Genomic DNA, 17311 nt, shown 5'->3' with positions numbered 1-17311 from the left:
GACCTCCAGGTGGCGTGTTTCTTTCTCTTGTCCAACCGAAACCAGAGGAGTCCCATCAAGAATGCTGCCCTGACCTAACGGTAGAGGCTCCCCAGAGTACCCCACACCAGAGTCACAATGATCCTAGTATGGTCCACACTTTTATTTCCCCAAAAAGTGCTTTTCTGAAAGGTTCTTTTCCTCTGCTATGGCTAGCACCATACCCCTTCACTGGGATGAAATGTGCCAGGAGAAGGGATACATCTTCTTCTTCTCTGAGTTCTCCTTTGGGAGGGACGTGGCCGCAGCTTTAGTCACTATCCTCACTCTGGGGGTCTGGTGTCCTCAGAAACTTCTTCTTGTCCACGCTGCTGCAGCTGCCACATGTCTGCATACATGCCGCCTCGGGACAATAGGGCCTCGTGCCTGAGGTGAGGAGGAAAGTGCAAGTCCCTATTACCCGCTTAACCCTAAGAGTCCTCACCTCCAGTCCACAGAGAGGAGAGGGATTGGCCCGAGAGATCCCTCTGAAACACTCCTGGGATTTCATCTTTTCCTCGGGCCCTGTTCAGAGGCCCTGCCTTGCTCGTCGTGCGGGCTCACTTACCGTCCTCGCTCCACAATGCAGCCATCCTTAAAGACGAGGATCTGGTCAGCGTCGACCACAGTTGAGAGCCTGAGGAATCAGAGTTGAGTTAGGCAGTACACAACACAGGTGACCACCCGCCACCCACCACCCAGGTCCCGTACCTGTGCGCCACTACGATGGTGGTGCGATTGGCACAGACTTTGGCTAGAGAAGCTTGGATGGCTCTCTCGTTAGATGTGTCCAGTGCAGATGTTGCCTACAGAGAAGATCTGGGTGAACCTGGCCCTGCCTCCCAAAATCCCCATAGAAGGAGAATACAAGCTGTTACCTGAGGTCTTGGGAATCAATAAGGACCTTCTCTGCATTTGAGAACTGTAAAATGTCTCTATGAAGCAGGGATTCACGCTATCTATCCGTGATGGGACACTGCCCCATAGCAGCGGCCTGGGCCTAGGGCAGGAAGGAAGAAGGGGAGCAGGCAGCCTCGGGCCCTCACCTCATCCAGCAGAATGATGTCTGGAGCCTTGAGGATGGTGCGAGCAATGGCAATGCGCTGCTTCTCTCCCCCACTCAGCTTGAGTCCCCGCTCGCCCACCTGTGTCTCGTATCCTGTGAACATCGCCCACCTCCCTCAAGTCACACAGGCTACATTTGGTTTCTGTGACCAGATGAGCAGGAAGGGATGGAGCAGAGGTCAGAAGGAGGAGTAGGGCTGAATCAGGCAGGGGAGGGGCTCTCTCTGCAGGGCAGCTCACCTTCAGGGAAATTCAAGATGGCCTCATGGATGCCAGCAGCCTGAGCAGCCGCCATCACCTCCTCGTCCCCAGCAGTGATGCAGCCATAGCGGATGTTGTTGGCAATGGTGTCGTTGAAGAGGACGGTGTCCTGGGGCACGACTCCAATGTGAGACCGGAGGGAGATCTGGGTCACCTGGAGCCAAGAGACCAAATGCCCCAGGCTGTGAGACTGCCCCACACCTGCCCTCTGGCCTGGAGGGAGCGGGGCTACTAGTGGGGCAGGAGGGGAAGCACATGGGAGGGGGTACAGGAACCCTGTCACCACCGCCCCAGATCCTAGCTGCATGGGCCAATCCCTCAACCTCCCTGAGTCTGTTTCTCTGTCTGTGAAGAAACAAGACACTCTGTGTGCCCGGACTCCCTTATTTGGGGAGGTCACATAGCACGAGGAAGGCCAAGGGCTCCAGCTGCAGCTTTTTGCAGGGGTGACATCCTCTCTCTGGACAGTGGCCAGCACTCCCCAGAGTGCCCTTCTTTCACACACAGGCCCCTAAATCACAGTCTCCTCCCTGGGAACCCTACCTGGGAGATGTCCTGCCCATCAATTCGGATGCAGCCGGAGCTGATGTCGTAGAAGCGAAACAGCAGGCGCAACACCGTGCTCTTCCCGGCTCCCGACGGGCCCACCTGGCGCAGTGGAAACAGAGGGAAGACATGTTTAGGACTGCTGGCTCTTAAGGCTTACTGTCCAAGAAGCTGCCAGTGTCCATAGAGGCTGCTACGTTCGATCCTATGGCCTGCGTGACAGGATTCCACTGCCTGGATCACAAACTTCCAGAAGCACTGGGAGTGGGTTAACTCAAGGAGTCTGGGCCAATACCCGGGTCTTCTCTCACCAGGGCCAGTGTCTGTCCGGGCATGACAGTGAAGGACACATCCTGCAGGGTCTCTCGCCTGCAAGGAAAGGTGGGCATGGTCAGCAGGCCTGTGGCACTCCCAGTGACCCCTTCCACCGGCAGAGCTACTCCTGGGCCCTGCCCCTCCCCAGCTCAGGCTCCCTTTCTAGGCAATGGTGGGTGAGAAGCTGGGTTGGCCACATGTAAACGGACGATGGGACAGGGGCCGGGAGATGGCAGAAGGCAGGCTCACCCACTGGAGTAGCTGAAGTGAACGTTCTCAAACTCAATCTGGCCCCTCTGGAAGCGCAGGGGCCCTGCTCCAGGCAGGTCCTTCACCTAGGAGAGTGCCGCCCGTGTGTGCTGCCACCACAGGTCTGGTATCCCCGAGACAGCGGGCCACCGTGCAGACCCCCACATCCTGCACGCCCCACTCCCTGCATTTCACTCACTTCTGCCTTCTCTTTCAGCAGGTCGAACATGTTCTCCATGTCGATGAAGTTCGTCTGGATCATCCTGCAAGAACAGCGCCAGCTGGGGCCCCTCCGAGGAGCGGAGGATATCAGTGAGCGCCCCAGACGGGGCAGGGTCGGAGGTCAGTTACCTGTAGTAGGTGCCAAACCAGTTGAGCGGCATGTACAGCTGGATGATGTAGGTGCCGAACAGCACGAAGTCCCCGACCTGCAGAGATCCGAGGGGAGTATGGGGTCACGGGACGCCTACGGGCTGTCATCCTGCCCGCTTCCCACCCGGGCACTGGGGGCCCAGACACAGGCCCTGGGCCTCTCTTCCCTGTCCCCAGCACAGTGGCCTCACCTGTAGCTTCTGCTCGCTGACAAAATATGCACAAAGCAGGGAGCCAGCGAGGAGCCCAAGCCCGATCACCAGGTTCTGGGTCTGATTCAGTAGAACCAGAGAAGCCGTTGACTTCCACTCCAGATCCTGGGGCGATGACATAGGGGTTCGGGGGAAGCGGAACGTCACATATGCACTCTCACCAAATCCAAACTGAGCCCAGGCAACTTTGACCTCATTTTCTCAGCCCAAAGCTATCCTCCTCTTGGCCCTGGCAATTCTGCGTGGCTGGGCCGCTGCTCTCAGCAGGTGTCCAGCGGGCATCCTCACCTGGTACTTGAGGATGGCCTCTCGATAGCGGTCCACTTCGTAACCCTCCGCGTTGTAATACTTCACCTGACGAAGTCAAGCCACTCTTGTGAGACACGGCTGCTGCCTGAACACGGCCTGCAGCCTGGATCGTTTCTTGCACATTCCCACTGCCTCCTACCTCGTTTTTTTTTTTTTTTTTAACTTTTACTTGTATTTAAGTACTCTCTACACCCAACGTGGGGGTCAAACTCACAACCCCGAGACTGAGTCGCATGCTCTTCGGACTGAGCCAGCTGGGTGTCTGTCTGTCCTCATTTGAAACATCACTCCCTCCCCACTGCACTCCCCGACCCCAGGTCCCCTGGCAGCCCCGCTGGCGCACACCTCCATGCCTCACACTAATACCACCAAGGCCTTCATTACCGTCTCAAAGTTTAGCAAAGAATCCACAGCTCGGGCCCGCGTAGCGTTCTCCTGTGTGTTCATGGCACGTCGAAACTTCGTTCTCCACTCGGTGACCACGATGGTCACAACTGCAGAGTGACAAGAGGGGGAGGAAGGGGAAGAAGAGAGCGTGGCATCACTCCCGACAACAGAGACCACAGGGGGATGTCTGCCACCTGCCACATACACGCGAACGGTGACTAGGGACCCAGGTACCAAAGGGAGCCCTAGGTCCCCGAGGAAAGGGGCTGTGCCCAAGACACCCATGCAACCTGTACAAGGCCTTGTGTGTGAAAATGCTGTTGGGGGCTGGCTGCATCTGGTTACATGGATGAGGTTTCTCCGTGATGTGAACTCACAAGGTGACCAGGCTGCCCTTCCCCAGCCCTCTGTCCAGGCCGAGCTATGGCTCTCCTGGCTGAGAAGGCCAGTCCGTCGCGCTAGGGAGCAGCCGGAGTTGATTCGAGTCCCCTCATCTACAGCCTCCCCTCACTGGGCCAGCTGAGTAGGGGCAGGACTCACACCCAAGGAAGTCCCCGGAGCATTTCGGGGAGACATTTCCCCCAGGCAGCACTCACTGAGATAAAGACTCATGCAGAGGAACACAATGAGGCCAAACCAGGCGTTGAAGAACATGCTGAAGTAGATGATGCCAATGGTGATGTCAGCCAGTGTGGGGAGGATGTTGAACACCAGGTAGCTAAGGAGACAAGTCAGACAACAAAGGAAAGTTTAGGGGCTGGGAGCCAGCCGCTCTGCCCCCCGGAGTTTCCTTGTGGTTTTGTTTCTCAGTGACAGAGTAGAAGCAAGCTGAATTGCCCCTCAGCCAGTGGACGGCTAAATAAACAGGTAGCAGGCCCCAAGGACAGGATGCGCCAGGTCAGTTATGAACGAGGAGGCTCTTCATGCAGGACAGGAATAGATATCCTGCCATCCTGCCGTTTTGCTGATAAGGCAATTCTGAGAATGACACCTATGTCGTGATCCCATGCATTTTGGGAAAACCCTCCCCAGCACCCTGTTAGGGCCGTGAGGCTGTGCACATACGTATGTCAACGTATCAAAAGCAGAACCCAACATCCTAGATGGGGTGGGAACCTCTGGAAGAGCGAGCAGAATTTATAAGATACTTGCTCCGTTTAGTTGTGTTACTTTGATAACATACCTATGTTTGTCTTAAAGTTAAAAAAAAAAAAAAAGGATAAAGCAGGATGGAGAGGCAGGTGAAGCTGGGTGCTTTCTCCAGCCAGCCCCCTTCATGCCTGCTCCTCCAGCCCCGCCGCCCCTTACTCCGTTTCCGCCCTCCTGACACCTGAGCAGCCCCGTGACGCTGGATGTGCCCCGGTCCACAATCCGCAGCACCTCCCCGGTGCGGCGCCCCAGGTGCCAGCGCAGGGACAGCTCGTGCAGGTGGGAGAAGAGGCGCAGCTCCACCTGCCGTGACGTGAACTGCTGCACCCGAATCCACAGGAACGTGCGCAGGTTGCTCACGAAGCCTAGGGGGAGCCGGGGGAGGCCTCGGTAGAGCTGGGGGGCCAAACACCATCAGCCCCGTACCCCGGTACCCGAGACCACCAAAAGGCCAGGGGAGGGGTGCTTAGGGGAGGAAGAGGGGGAGAGGCCAGTGCCAACCAGGATGACAGCAGGGTCCCTTGTACCTGTACTGCCTGTGCCACCCCCCTGGAGGAACTTGAGGATGACATAGACGGTAACGGTCCAGGCCAGGGAGCTCCAAGGGGCCTTCTCAGTCAGCAAGTTCACTACGGAGACAGTAAGTCAGAGCCCAATTCCAGCCCTGAGGACTCTGTTCAGGAGAAACTGTTCCAGGCACCAGCCACAGCCCCTTTCTCATCCTCCCACTCCTAGCACTGCCCCACCTCTGTAGGTTAGGGCCTGCACCTTGCACGTGGCCCATGAAGGACCAGAAAATTGAGCTGGCACTTCTTCGTCCCCTCACCTATGTCCCTATAGAAGATGGGGACCAACACGTTCAGTCCCCGTTCCAAGCCCATGAGCCCCAGGCAGATGAGCACAATGAACTGCAGAACTGGGCTCCCTTGAGGCCACAGGTAGCCACTCAGTAGGCGGAGCTTCCTGCCCAGGTCTTGCCATGTAGATCGTGGTGGTGCCTCTGTTGACTGAACCTAGGATAGTGAAACATGTAGGGGCGGGGAGCTCAGAAGTCAAAAAGAAGTGCCCTAGGCGAACCCCTCTGGGGAAAAGGTATGGGATTACAGCTCCCAGCTATCTCAGACCCACAAGTGATCCCCAATGAGGTCAGAAAGGCTCACAGGGCACAAACTGAGATTTGGGAAAGAAATATCATGGTGGGAAACAATGAGGACAGGCAATGAAAGTAAGACAGACCCTAAGATTCAGAAATTCATGTATACCTCGCTCCTCTCTACATCTTGATCATCTTCATTAATTTTCAAGGCATAGGACTGGGGACGAAGTCCAGGGGCCCAGAGTCCCAAGATAAAAAGCCCTCCAGAGACCACATACCGCAGCACCCACAGGCTAAACTGAACCTAGAATAAAAACGTATCCGGAGAGCATCAAAGAAGGCCAAAAATGCCTTTGTTACCACTTATAACAGGGCTGGGTACTGGGACAGGGCACATACCCAAGTCAGGGACCCAGCATCAGGGAAGCTTTAAAAACATATACAGTGACTCAGCACAGACACACCCCACCAGCTGGCTATCAGCAGCCAGGCCAGGAGGCCTCCCCCTTTTCCCTTTCTTAGGTGCATCCCAAAGTGTGGAACACTGTGTCCAGGCATATCATCCTTCTTCCCAGCCCTTGCCACTCATGATTCTCCTCTCCCCAAGAGGTCCCTTACCTGCTGGCCCAAGTCTGCCCGTGCCCACCACCACAGTGGGCTGTTCCATGACACAAGGGCCAAGTTCTCAGCTGTAAATGCCACAGTCCAGAGGAGCAGGAGACCCAAGCTGTGCCTGAACTCGATCCAGATGCCCATAGCTAGCTTCTGCCACGCCTGGTTACGTTCCACCACAAGCAGCCCCAGGCCACAGGCGCTGGCCAGAGTCCCCAGTATGGAAGCCAGCAGTAGGTAGCCTGGCAGCGGGGCGCCCCCGGCAGTGCCCACCCGGCCAACCAGGCTGGCTAGCGGCAGGGCCACCTGAAGTGTGGCCAGAAGCAGCTGCAGTACGTAGGGAGCGACAAGAGGCCCGGAGCTCCAGGACACCTCACGGGCGCCAGCATGCCGCTCTCGGCTCTTGCAAGGCAGGGCTAGCACCAAGGCCAGAGCCCCCAGGGCCATCAGTATCGAGGGCGTAAGAGTGAAGAAGAAGCAAGGACTCAGGCCACCCTGCACCCAGGCCGGCCCCAAAGGCCCCTCGGCCTCGCAGTAGTTGCCCACGATCACCATGGCGATGCGTGGCCGCCGGCCGAGGCTGTGGGGACTGCGGGGAGTGCAGGAAGGGCAAACGGGACCAGCTGCTCGGGGCGGAGCGCGGACGCTGGGGTGTTTCGGGTCATGGAGCCGAGGGGCGCCAAGCCGCGGGGGTCTCAGGCAGGGACACACGTGGGCCCCGCCACACTACCCACTCTTCGCGCACGCGCCGCCGCCACGCACTCACGCAGGGCACGCACGCCGTCTTCGCCCGTCAGTCCGCCCCTCGCTCGCAGCCCGGGAACCTCTTGCCGAGTCCGGGCGGGGAGGAATGCGGGGAGGAATGCTGGGCTTCAGCCGCGAGCGGCTCCCTCGCGCAGCCGTCCGGCCCACCAGGGCGGCTCCACGCCTCACGTAGGGCCCCCATTGGTCAACCTCCCTGAAGGGGTGGGAGGGAGAGGGTGCACGCGGGAGAGGCAATGCACGGGGGTGGAGCCGGTTTAGTCACGTGCTCAGGGCGCGAAATCTGACCGCACGTCCAGCCAGAGACTTTGACCTCCACGGAAGCAGGGCTGGGGAATGACTCTTCTGCTAGTCAGCTCGCTATATCCGAGTGACGGCACAGCCCCACTTTCCTACAGGGCCCGACCGGGTCCCCAGCCATCAGAAAAAATCACACACATCCCACTTGTTCCCAGAATCCTAGCAGGAAGAGACAACTAGAGGTGCAAGACACCAAGCCGCGACCTGGTCAAAGTCCCTTTTTTTATTAAGGGTTATCAAGCTGTACACAGTTCCTACGCCTTCCGCTGTGAGCTTCGGCGGCACAGTTCACCACACTCGCAGCTGACTACACCTGGGCGAGGGGTAGAGAGGAAAGTAGGAGCTGGATCCCAGCATGCAATGCGGCAGCTCAAAGCCTAGGGCCTAAGCCTCCTGTCACGCCTGTCCCTGTGTTGGGGACAGCGGGAGGCAGGCCAGAGCTCTCCTGCTGGGAGGTAGACAGCCAAGGGCACAACCAGCCCAGCCCGTCCTATGTGCAGGCAGTAAGGGGTACGTTAAGCAGCAATGAGAGCCAGGATGGCCTTTCTCCCAGGAGCCCATCCTAAAAGTTGGGAGAGGGCAGCAAAGAATTTCCATCCTGCTCCTGCCAGTTTAGAAACCTTCCTTTCTTAGTGTCAAAAGATAGCATGAGAGGAGCTGGGAGCCAGGGCCTCCGCACCAATGCAAAGCAAAAGCTGAACAGAATGGGAGCAAAGCAAACAGAACGGGAGTGAGAGGCACACATGCCAGTCCTGTGCAGGAGGCGGGAGAGAGGCGAGCAGGCTGCAGCACTGGGAGAGAACTGGGGGTGAGGTAAGCGCCACAGCCAGAGCTGCTCTTCTGTTCGGGGTCGGGGAGGGAGGTTGCAGAGGTTGAGGGCTGGGGCCCAACCTCCCCACTCCACAGTTGGCACAGGTTCTCCCTGCTTGGCAGCTTCTGTGGTGGGCAGTCCTCTGGAGACTTGCAGGGGTGGGTGCAAAGGTGGCAGTACTGGGGCTGGGCTGGGGACCAGTTTCTAGCACCACACTCTGAGCCAAGGGGGGTCCTGGGGATGAGGCTAGAGTCCTGTGCGCCTTGGTTCCTAGGCCCCCCATTTCTCTCCTGGGGCTGTGGAAAGCCCAGCGTTGGCATTTCCCTTGGCCAGGCACAGACACACAAACACCACACACGTGGAGCCAGGCAACACTCAGAGGAGCCCTCCGTGGCGGGCGGATGGGATGGCGGGGCATCAGCGGCCACCATCCTGGGACATAGGGACGCTCCTCAGCCTCGTCTATACCTGTGGAGAGAAAAGCATTAGCAATGGAGATAATCTTCAGCTATCGGCTTACCAAAAAAAGTCTTTATCAGAGATAAAGGCAAATGAAAGCTTGATTCCTGGGAAGGAAAGCGTAGGGAAAACCAAGCCTCAGATTTCAGAGAAAGTGAGGCAAGAAAGGGGAGTGTATTTTGGAGGGGGACCAACAGTATCTCTGTAGGAGAGGTCTGCCTTCCTTCACAGGAGGCTTTGATCTTGGCCTGGAAGTTACTAGTTCCAGTAGTAGTCATTGTCTGGTCCTGGAGCCCTTACCTTGTGCACCTGAGGGGGCAGCTCATCCTCTGAGCCCTCCTCGGGCACCGGCTCTGGGTGCCTGGAGGCTGCCTGCCCGTCTTCGGCCCACCCTCCGAGAGGCAACCGTGAGAAGTGAGAGGGAGCCCGGGGTACTGTGCCAGGATCTAGAGACACAAGTAAACATACTCTTAGAATGCGCACAGACAAAAATGTGGAGAAAGGTTCTGGGGCTGTCTGGGGTGAGGTGAGGCTCAGTCTCTTTGGGCCTGATCGCTCTGACCTCCTTCCTCCCCAAGAGGCCCCCCAAAAAGCCACCTTTCCCTGAAGGCTCTCTACCCTCCCGGACTTGCACTGATACCTGTGATACCCCCGTAGCGCCTCTGGAAGCCCCCCTGCAGGGCGGTGGTCTCAGGTGCTCCGGGCCGGGCTGCAGCACAGGGATAGCTGGCCGAACGGGGGATAGGTTGGGAGGCCCGGGAACCCTCTCCCCCCTCTTCAGGGGCACTCTCCCCACTCTCATCGCTCTCCCGGCGGTGCCACACGTGCCGCTCAGGTTCGGCCTGGGCCTGCTGCTTGTGGAGCTGAGAAGTGGGGGTAGGGGGTTGGGGGGGCTCATTAGTTGGGAATAGGATATCTGAAACAACTGCTCCCCACCTTGCTATCCCCCAGTTCCCATTTTCACCACCTCACTGAGAATCAACGACCCAGAGTAACTATGTTAATGGTGTGTACCACACATATGACGTCTTACAGATTAAATTCTCTGCAGATCCCTGGAACCTAGTCATTTGAGTCCATTACGAATTGGCTGCACATGTAAGAAAGTGCCAGGTGCCCTTTCAAGATGCTGGGAAGACAGCAGTGAACAAAACAGACAAAAGTCCCAGCCTCTGTATGGCTTTATATGCTGGAGGGTGGAGGCAGGGAGTTAGAGACAATAAGATAAAAAAAGGAAAAAAGTGCAAATATGTCAGATAAATGCTACGGAGAAAAATAAGGCAGGAAGATTCAGGAGGGTGGCCAAGGGAGGTTCTTTTGGTCAGAATGACCACAGATAGTCTCACAGAAGAGGTAAGAACAGACACGTGAATAAAGGAGGGAGCCATTTGCCTAGCTCAGGGAGGTGGACTCTTGGTAAGGGAAACAACAAATGTATAAAGGCCCCGGATGACAATAAGCTCGTCTATGCGGGAATGCAGATCAGAGAAGGGGAATGGCCGAGAAGGGTTCTGAACCCACATCTTGCTTTTCCACGCCTAAACCCCTCTGTCTGTCGGCGGCCCCCTCGATTCCAGGGCTCTGCCCCTTCCCACTGGCTCACCTGGTGCATGTAGAGGGCGTGCAGGCTCATCTCGGTGGATGCATACTCCGACAGCACCAGGCTCTGCAGCTGTCCTTCCCACACACTGCTCCCGGAGCTGGCTGTCCTGGCGTCCAGCCTGTCCCATCCGGCACACACAGACAGTGGCCATCAACATTTCTGAGCCCCGCAGAGGCTCCTGGGGGACTACTGCCATGCCCTCCCACTGCAGCCCACCTCTACTCACCCAGAGCCTGTCATGGTGCTTGGAGCTCGGCCTGTGGGCACCTGACCGGGGTGCAGAGGGGAAAAAGAGCGCAGGGCAGAGGCGACTTCGGCCCTGTGCCTGGAGCCCTGCAGGTCTCTGGGCAGTGGGGGACCCCGGCAGGATGAGCCAGCTACCACATTTGCAATAAGGCTCAGTGGCTGTGAAAGAAAGTGGTGGGTAGGGTTCCCAGGGCAAGAAGGAGGCCACAGGGTTCCTCAGTATTCTGGACGTCAGAACCCCAGGGCACAGACTGAACCGACAGAAGGAGACTGACCAAATGGGTAGGCCCTTCGGTCCCAGGCCTGGTCCTCAACTCCCAGCACCAGGAGTCCACTCTGCCTAGCGTCACCTCCCAGTCCCCAGGGACACACCTCAGACTCAGATTGTAAAGACTGGATGGACGTAAAGAGAGCATTTTCAGGAAGCAGACCCCCTTGGGCGAGGCTGGCAGCTGCTCCGTCCCGCTGAACCTGCTCCTTGAGGAAGCCGAGGAAGGCGGTGCTCTCACGTGGTGGCTGCCAGCCAGGGTTGGTGATAGCGAAGTGCATGAGTGACAGCTCTGTCTTCCCGTCCTCAGCTTGCTGGTACACCGAGGCCTCTGTCTGCCCACCGGACAGCCACTGTATAGAAGAGGCTACTGTGAGCAGGACTGCGGCATCTCGTCCAGGGCCCTGGGGCGGACCCCCGCCCCAGGAGCAGCCTCATGCTGGCCAAGTTGCTTGGTTTGTGACTTTCTCAAGCAAACTTGGCCAGAGGTGCCAGCTGAAGGCTAAAATTCAGCCCAAGCTCCTAGTTCCCCAAGCAGTGTGTACTCTGGTGCCTGCCTGGCTGCCAGAAACGGGGCCGCCTTTTCGAGATGTGCTGGCTCAGAGCGGTGTCTTTTTTGCAGTCTGCCCAAGGACACGGTGTGCCCCATCATTGCCTCTGGCCATCCGCGCCCATCCTCTCCCAGTACCTGGGGATGCCCGTGCTGGCGAACATCCATCTGAGCAAAGGAGCAGGTATCCCCAACACCGACAACCTCCACGGTGAAATTGCGGAAGAAGTCTATGATCTCCAGGGCCCGTGGGCGCAGGCAGAAGATAAGGATGAGGGGCGTGACGATGGGACTCAGCAGTTCCTCCAAGATGAACACCTGGAAGGAAGGGGACTGCGGTCACAAGAAAGCTGGCGGGATCCCAGCCCTCACCAGCGAGCTATCAGCCGGTCTCTAACAGGCCCTAACTCCCAACTCCACTCACTGCCTTGTACTGGAAGAGCTGGGCAAACTCGTCCCGGGTCTGCGAGCGGTGGGCATTACCCTGCCAGTGGTCAGGCATGTAGTGAATGTGCGCGAGGATCACGCGGAGCAGCTGCTCAGGGCAGAACACCATGTGCTGGTCTGGGATAAAGGACCTGCGGAAGTCGGGGCCACAGTGAGAGGGCCGCCTCTCCCAGGGGCCACTAGTCGGCTTGCTCCCACCCCCCCACGCCCCACCTGCCACCCTGGGCCGCACCTGCACACGGTCACGGTGACCCCCAGGAGTGTGACGGTGGTGAGGACATGCTCCACGGCCAACACGTCTTCGTCGTAGATGGTGAGGGCAATGAGCACGGCCAGGATGGAGCCAGCAAAGAAGGCGCCATTCTTGGCCAGCAACGTCAGCAGCGGGGACAGGAAGCAGTTCATGTACTTGGAGGCGGGCTTGTAGCCTCGGCTGAGGCGGGACTGCAGCTCGTGCTCCAGCTCGTTGAAGTGGCGGAGGTAGCAGCGGCCATAGAGGGACCAGCAGCGCGCCCCGAGGGCCCCGGGCTCCCGCTTCAGTACCTCGGCGTAGCTGAAGAAGGCGTAGAGGATCTGCCAGATGAGGATGAGGGGGCACAGCAGGAAGTTGGCAATGCCGATCCACAGGATGCGGTTGCTGAGGCGCTGGGCCAACTCCAGCCGCTGTCCCCCACGTTTGTACTCAGCCTTGAGGCTCCATTCATTGAGAAACAGAGAGCCAGGGCCCCAGAAGAGGATCAGCTCGAAGTTGTACTTGAGGCCGCGTGTGAAGAAGACAGCCTCCCCCAGGCCTGGCAGGCGGAAGCGCAGAGGCAGGAGGGACTTGTTCACCAGGGCGACCATGTAGTTCTGGAAACGGAGGATGCGGTGGTAGATGTCCAGCTCGGTCAGCTCGCGCTTGTGGATGCAGATCTGGTGCTCCTTCTGAGTCTGTACGATGCGCGCCTGTACTTCCTGCCACGTGCAGTAGGGGAGGGCGGACTGCGGGGTGGGAGAGAGGGCCGCCAGGGAAGGTGGGCTTGTGGCCCAGGACTCCTCCTCCTCACCCCGCAGTAGCTGTGAGACCCTGTGTGGAGCTGGGGAGAGCCTTTAAGCGGAGGCTCCCGGACCCACCAGGCCACGAGGGGGATGCCCAAGGCCCAGCGATCCGCCCCACTTGGCCCCAGCCGCTGAGGGCACCTTGGGCTGCAGCGTGAACAGCCCCACTTCCCAGTCTCACCATGGGGATACGCAGAGCGTGTAGGTAGAAGGAGTGGATCTCCCAGTAGCAGCAAATGTTGTAGATGAACTTGATAAGCCGATGGATCCAGAACACACCCGCGATGACCAGGATGGTGATGAGGGAGCCATTTTCCTGAATCCTGTTGGGGAAAGGAAGGGGACGAGGAGTGGCCCCTAAGGAGTCTTGGCAGACAGGATGCTATCCCGAAGGATGGCGAGACCGAGGCCGAGTCTGTGTTCGAAAGAATGTGCCTCCCACTCCGCTCCATTCCCCACCTGTTGGTGGAACTCTGGCTCTGAGGTCCTCTGAGGCCCTTACCTGGCACTACAGACCTGGGCAGGCAAAAAGGCGTCTGGCAGAGTGACCTTGACGGGCTCGGTCGGGTGAAGACTATGGTTCACCATCTTGTTGGCAAAGAGGATGTCGTAGTCCACGCAGCTGACCAGGAAGGTGGTGAAGGCAACCACAAAGAGGAACTGCCTGGGGGATTGGGACGAGGGTCCAAGAGTCAGAGAGGCACCAGTGAGATAGTGTGGGAAAAGGTAAGAGTCTGGAAGCAGCAGAACAAGATTAGAGAGCAGCCTTTGGGGACCAGCAGGGGCTGGAGAACTCCCAGTGGGCTCTCTCTGAGGCTCAGCCCCCGGAACTGTCTTCAGTCCAAACCAGCTCCTGCTTTTTGCTCTTAGCCTTGGGCGTCACACAATTAACCTGCTTTCCTTCCCGCTTAGTAATCTCTGCCACCACTTACTAGACTCACGCAAAGATCTTGTGATTATGGTCTCTGCTACCCAATCCTTGATTTCCTTTTGAGATAGTATTTAGAAGCCCTAAGGGGATTTACAGTCTTTTCTGATTGAAGGAGGGTTTCCCAATCGCATCCTCTTTGGCAAGGCCATATGGGTTTTTCTTTTTAGAAAGCATTTTGTTCTGCCTTCCTAGGTTTAACTAAGGCAGAACACAACACACACTTTTCTTTCCTTTTTTTTTTTTTTTTTAAGATTTTATTTATTTATTTGACAGAGAGAGAGATCACAAGTAGGCAGAGAGGAAGGTAGAGAGAGGGGGAAGCAGGCTCCCCACTGAGCAGAGAGCCCGATGTGGGGCTCAATCCCAGGACCCTGAGATCATGACCTGAGCCCAAGGCAGAGGCTTAACCCACTGGGCCACCCAGGTGCCCCAAACACACACTTTTCTTAAGTGGCCGACAAGTCTAAGACCTCCTGACTGAACCACGCCCATTCCATCCGGGCTCTGACGAAATAATTAAGTCTTGAGTTCTCCTCGTGGAGGAGAGAGGATTTGGAAGATTAAAAAAAAAAAAAGAAGAAGAAAAAATGAGACTATAAATTTTGGTGCCACACCTAGTCCCTGAACTCTAAAATTAGTCTGTAGGGTTTCAAGTCAGGAACTGAGCTGCACCTGCAGGTGCCAGGGCTGAGCTAAAGGAAAGACTAAGATGCAGTCCTTTCCCACATCACCATCCCTTCTTAGACTTACATGAGCTCAAAGATCTCCCCGATGAGCATGCAAGTGAAGCCATTCTTCTGGTGTAGATTATAAACGTATAATTGTCAAGAAAAATGTGGTTGATAGAGACAGCAATTAGGAGCACAGACTTTGGGGCTCATGTGCCTGAACTTAACTCCTGGCTCTGTGACCTTCTAGCCTTTGGCCAAATTTACTTAATCTCTCTCAACTTTTGTCTGCAGTAGTACTTTGGAAAAACAGCACCTGTCTCATAGGATTATTAGGTATCAGATAATGGGTGTAAAGTATTTAACACAGAGCTGACACAGAGTAAATCAAAAGATATTAATTATTATAGTTATTAGCGTCCCATCAAAAAGAAAGATCTCCTTTAGAGAAGGTCCTTATGAACTGACACCACCAAGTGAAAGGCACGTAGCTCTTGGGAAATGCAGGGTTATCATTATCCATAATGATCATTATTTTCCCAGCCTCTTTCAACCTTAAAAGTTCCATCTCCCTTCCGGGGATTAGAATCAAACCCACCCAACTTCCCATCCAGGCCCTGGCTTAGAGAGGGGCTAAGGGTCCCAGAGCTTCAACGCAGAGACACAAAGGATATTCGAGAGAAGAAGAGGTCAAGGTTTTCGATGTGGTGCCAGGGTGCTGTGGATACAGGAGCAGAGATGTCAGAGCCCTGAAGGAACCAGAGCCCCTTGCTTCCTCAGCGCTCCTCCACCGGCTCTCTCCCCAGGCCACCCCCCGCCCCCCCCGGCTGCGCTGTGGGGTCAGAGAACTCACATTTACTCCCCTCAGGGACGTGCACCAGTAGGTCCTCCTCCCCAGGGGGTGAATCACTGTAGGAGGCCTCAAGGCGCTGGTATTCAGTGTCAAACTGCGCCATCACCACCGCCCCCTGTCCACTCTGTCCACCTGCCAGTAATGATGAAGAGATCCAGTTCAGACCCAGGGGCTGCTTGTCTGCTGCCCTGCCTACTAGACCACAAAGAGTGAGAAAGAATCCCTGGCCTTGGTCTCTACTCCCAGTCTTCTCGGCTCAAAGGCAGAAGAGCAGTTACCAAAGGAGAGCAGTAAGCTCAGGGTCCGGGAGCTCAGGCCTTCCCAGAGCCTTTCCTGAGTTGTCTACTGAGGTCTGGCTGGACTAAAGCAAGATTCTGCTGCTTTGGGGGAGGGGGGGCAGGGAGGGCTGTTTCATCTTCTATGCAGTGGAGTTAAGGGGACTTCCCTCTCCTTCCTGGAGAAACCCAGGTCTCCCAAGAGACTAGCAGTCCGGAAGCACTTTGTAAACAAAGGTTTGAGATAAGCACATGGCCCTACCAGCTCCATGGACAGCGTCTGCTCCACTCCAGCCCTTGATGCCCAGGCTCCGCAGCTGCTGGAGGAGAAGGTGTCAGGCCCCAGAGAGAGGGGAGTGGGGAGAGAAAGAAACCCAGCCCTCCTACCAACCCAGCCTCCAGTGAGAGGAGGCCAAGCATGGGGCAGGGAGCTGTGTTGGGGAAGAGGCACTGGGCAAGGTGTCCTTCCTCGGGTTTACTATACGTAGGCCACTCATCCAACCCCAGAATCCCAAGAAGTGGCTTGCTGAGCCTGTCAAGACTGAGTCAGTACAGGCCCGAGGTCAGGCAGCTCCTCTGGACTGTTCTTCCAATGCCCCTCCTCAGCCTCTGAAATTAGGCCTCTCAGGGTCCTCAAAGCCCCAAATCCAAAACCCAAGAAAAGTCTTTCCTGAAAAGGACCTTTCTGGTCAACGTCTTCCCCTGCTTTCCTAGCACTAAAGGCAGGCATAGCTGGATGGGAAATCCTGACTGGGTCAGTGGAGACCCAGATCCTGGGTGAACTGTGGGGTCCCTAGGTCCCCAGAGCCAAGCATGTCTAGACAGCACTCACCCAGTCGGTGCAGACTCTCGGGCCATGGAACACGACCCAGCCGGATCCCAGTGGGACCCCCTGGGTTAGTGAGAGCCCTGGGTCCAAAGGAGCTGACCAAGCCCTCGGGGAACTCAACACTCACCGGGTCAGTGTGGACCCAGGCTCATGGAGCCCTGGCTGGCCGGGCCTGGGCTCAGGGGTTCCTGCGGATGGTGGAAGAATCGAGCCAGTCCGACAGCGGATCGTCCAGGTGGGCTGGGTTGCCTCCCCACACCCAGCCGCCAGGACCCGAGCCCAGAGCGCCCCAGGGTCGCCCGGCACCAGGCCAAAGGCTCGGCTCCCAACAGCGGACAACCTCGCGCGCGGCCCCGCCGCCCGCGCGCGCCCCCGCCCGCGCGCCCCCGCCATCAAAACATTCCGGCTGCGCGCCTTCGCCCCTCCCGCGGCGCCCCTGTCCCCCGTTACTCGCCGTGAGCTCACTTAAGGCTCCGCGGGCAACCCCCCCGTCAGGTCCGGCCCGGCCCTTGGGAGTTCAGTAACCGATCTCGCGTTTCACCTCAGGAACCGTGACCCGAGCGACTCCAGGGGCTCGGTCGGCTCCGCTGGGTTCGTCCGGACCCGGAGCCCTAGGCCCGCCGCCTGCCACTCACTGTCACCCGCAGTCAGTCTGGCCAATGAGCATGGGGGGTGGAGAC

At 57.4% G+C, this 17311-nt stretch overlaps 2 protein-coding genes across 19 annotated transcripts; both read right to left on the bottom strand.

Annotated features, from left to right (window-relative positions):
• Window positions 1–127: 127 nt before the first annotated feature.
• On the bottom strand, window positions 128–7839 carry ABCB6 (ATP binding cassette subfamily B member 6 (LAN blood group)). Of its 2 annotated transcripts, none has more exons than XR_014300650.1 (19): window positions 6598–7839; window positions 6146–6283; window positions 5710–5896; window positions 5411–5512; window positions 5065–5248; window positions 4331–4452; window positions 3732–3841; window positions 3327–3392; window positions 3018–3143; window positions 2806–2882; window positions 2654–2717; window positions 2455–2540; window positions 2202–2259; window positions 1888–1992; window positions 1324–1498; window positions 1065–1226; window positions 730–824; window positions 587–655; window positions 128–405 (listed from the first exon to the last, which is right to left on the bottom strand). XR_014300650.1 is itself a non-coding variant. In XM_082691144.1 (19 exons), the coding sequence occupies exons 1-19, from the start codon at window positions 7144–7146 to the stop codon at window positions 303–305; spliced, it is 2529 nt and encodes an 842-aa protein (XP_082547270.1). In that variant the 5' UTR covers window positions 7147–7839; the 3' UTR covers window positions 128–302. The 2 variants fall into 2 exon arrangements, 1 of the variants encoding a protein (XP_082547270.1); XM_082691144.1 differs by having other exon boundaries at window positions 1065–1177.
• A 19-nt stretch (window positions 7840–7858) lies between these two features.
• Window positions 7859–17297, bottom strand: ATG9A (autophagy related 9A). 17 transcript variants are annotated; one of them, XM_082691147.1, is made up of 17 exons: window positions 17173–17285; window positions 16759–16819; window positions 16065–16119; window positions 15528–15659; window positions 15349–15392; window positions 14757–14821; window positions 13578–13739; window positions 13257–13398; window positions 12270–13018; window positions 12015–12168; window positions 11729–11908; window positions 11145–11393; window positions 10753–10931; window positions 10527–10644; window positions 9564–9786; window positions 9224–9369; window positions 7859–8932 (listed from the first exon to the last, which is right to left on the bottom strand). In XM_082691147.1, the coding sequence occupies exons 4-17, from the start codon at window positions 15628–15630 to the stop codon at window positions 8927–8929; spliced, it is 2520 nt and encodes an 839-aa protein (XP_082547273.1). In that variant the 5' UTR covers window positions 15631–15659; window positions 16065–16119; window positions 16759–16819; window positions 17173–17285; the 3' UTR covers window positions 7859–8926. The 17 variants fall into 17 exon arrangements, with proteins under 17 accessions (XP_082547273.1, XP_082547276.1, XP_082547284.1 ...); XM_082691150.1 differs by having other exon boundaries at window positions 16635–16819; window positions 17173–17276; XM_082691158.1 differs by having other exon boundaries at window positions 16065–16122; window positions 16635–16819; window positions 17097–17274.
• Between the last annotated feature and the right edge of the window lie 14 nt (window positions 17298–17311).

Source organism: Mustela nivalis (genome assembly GCF_964662115.1).
Source record: "Mustela nivalis genome assembly, chromosome: 11".
NCBI lineage: Eukaryota > Metazoa > Chordata > Mammalia > Carnivora > Mustelidae > Mustela > Mustela nivalis.
This window is presented reverse-complemented; position numbering and strand designations above follow the sequence as displayed.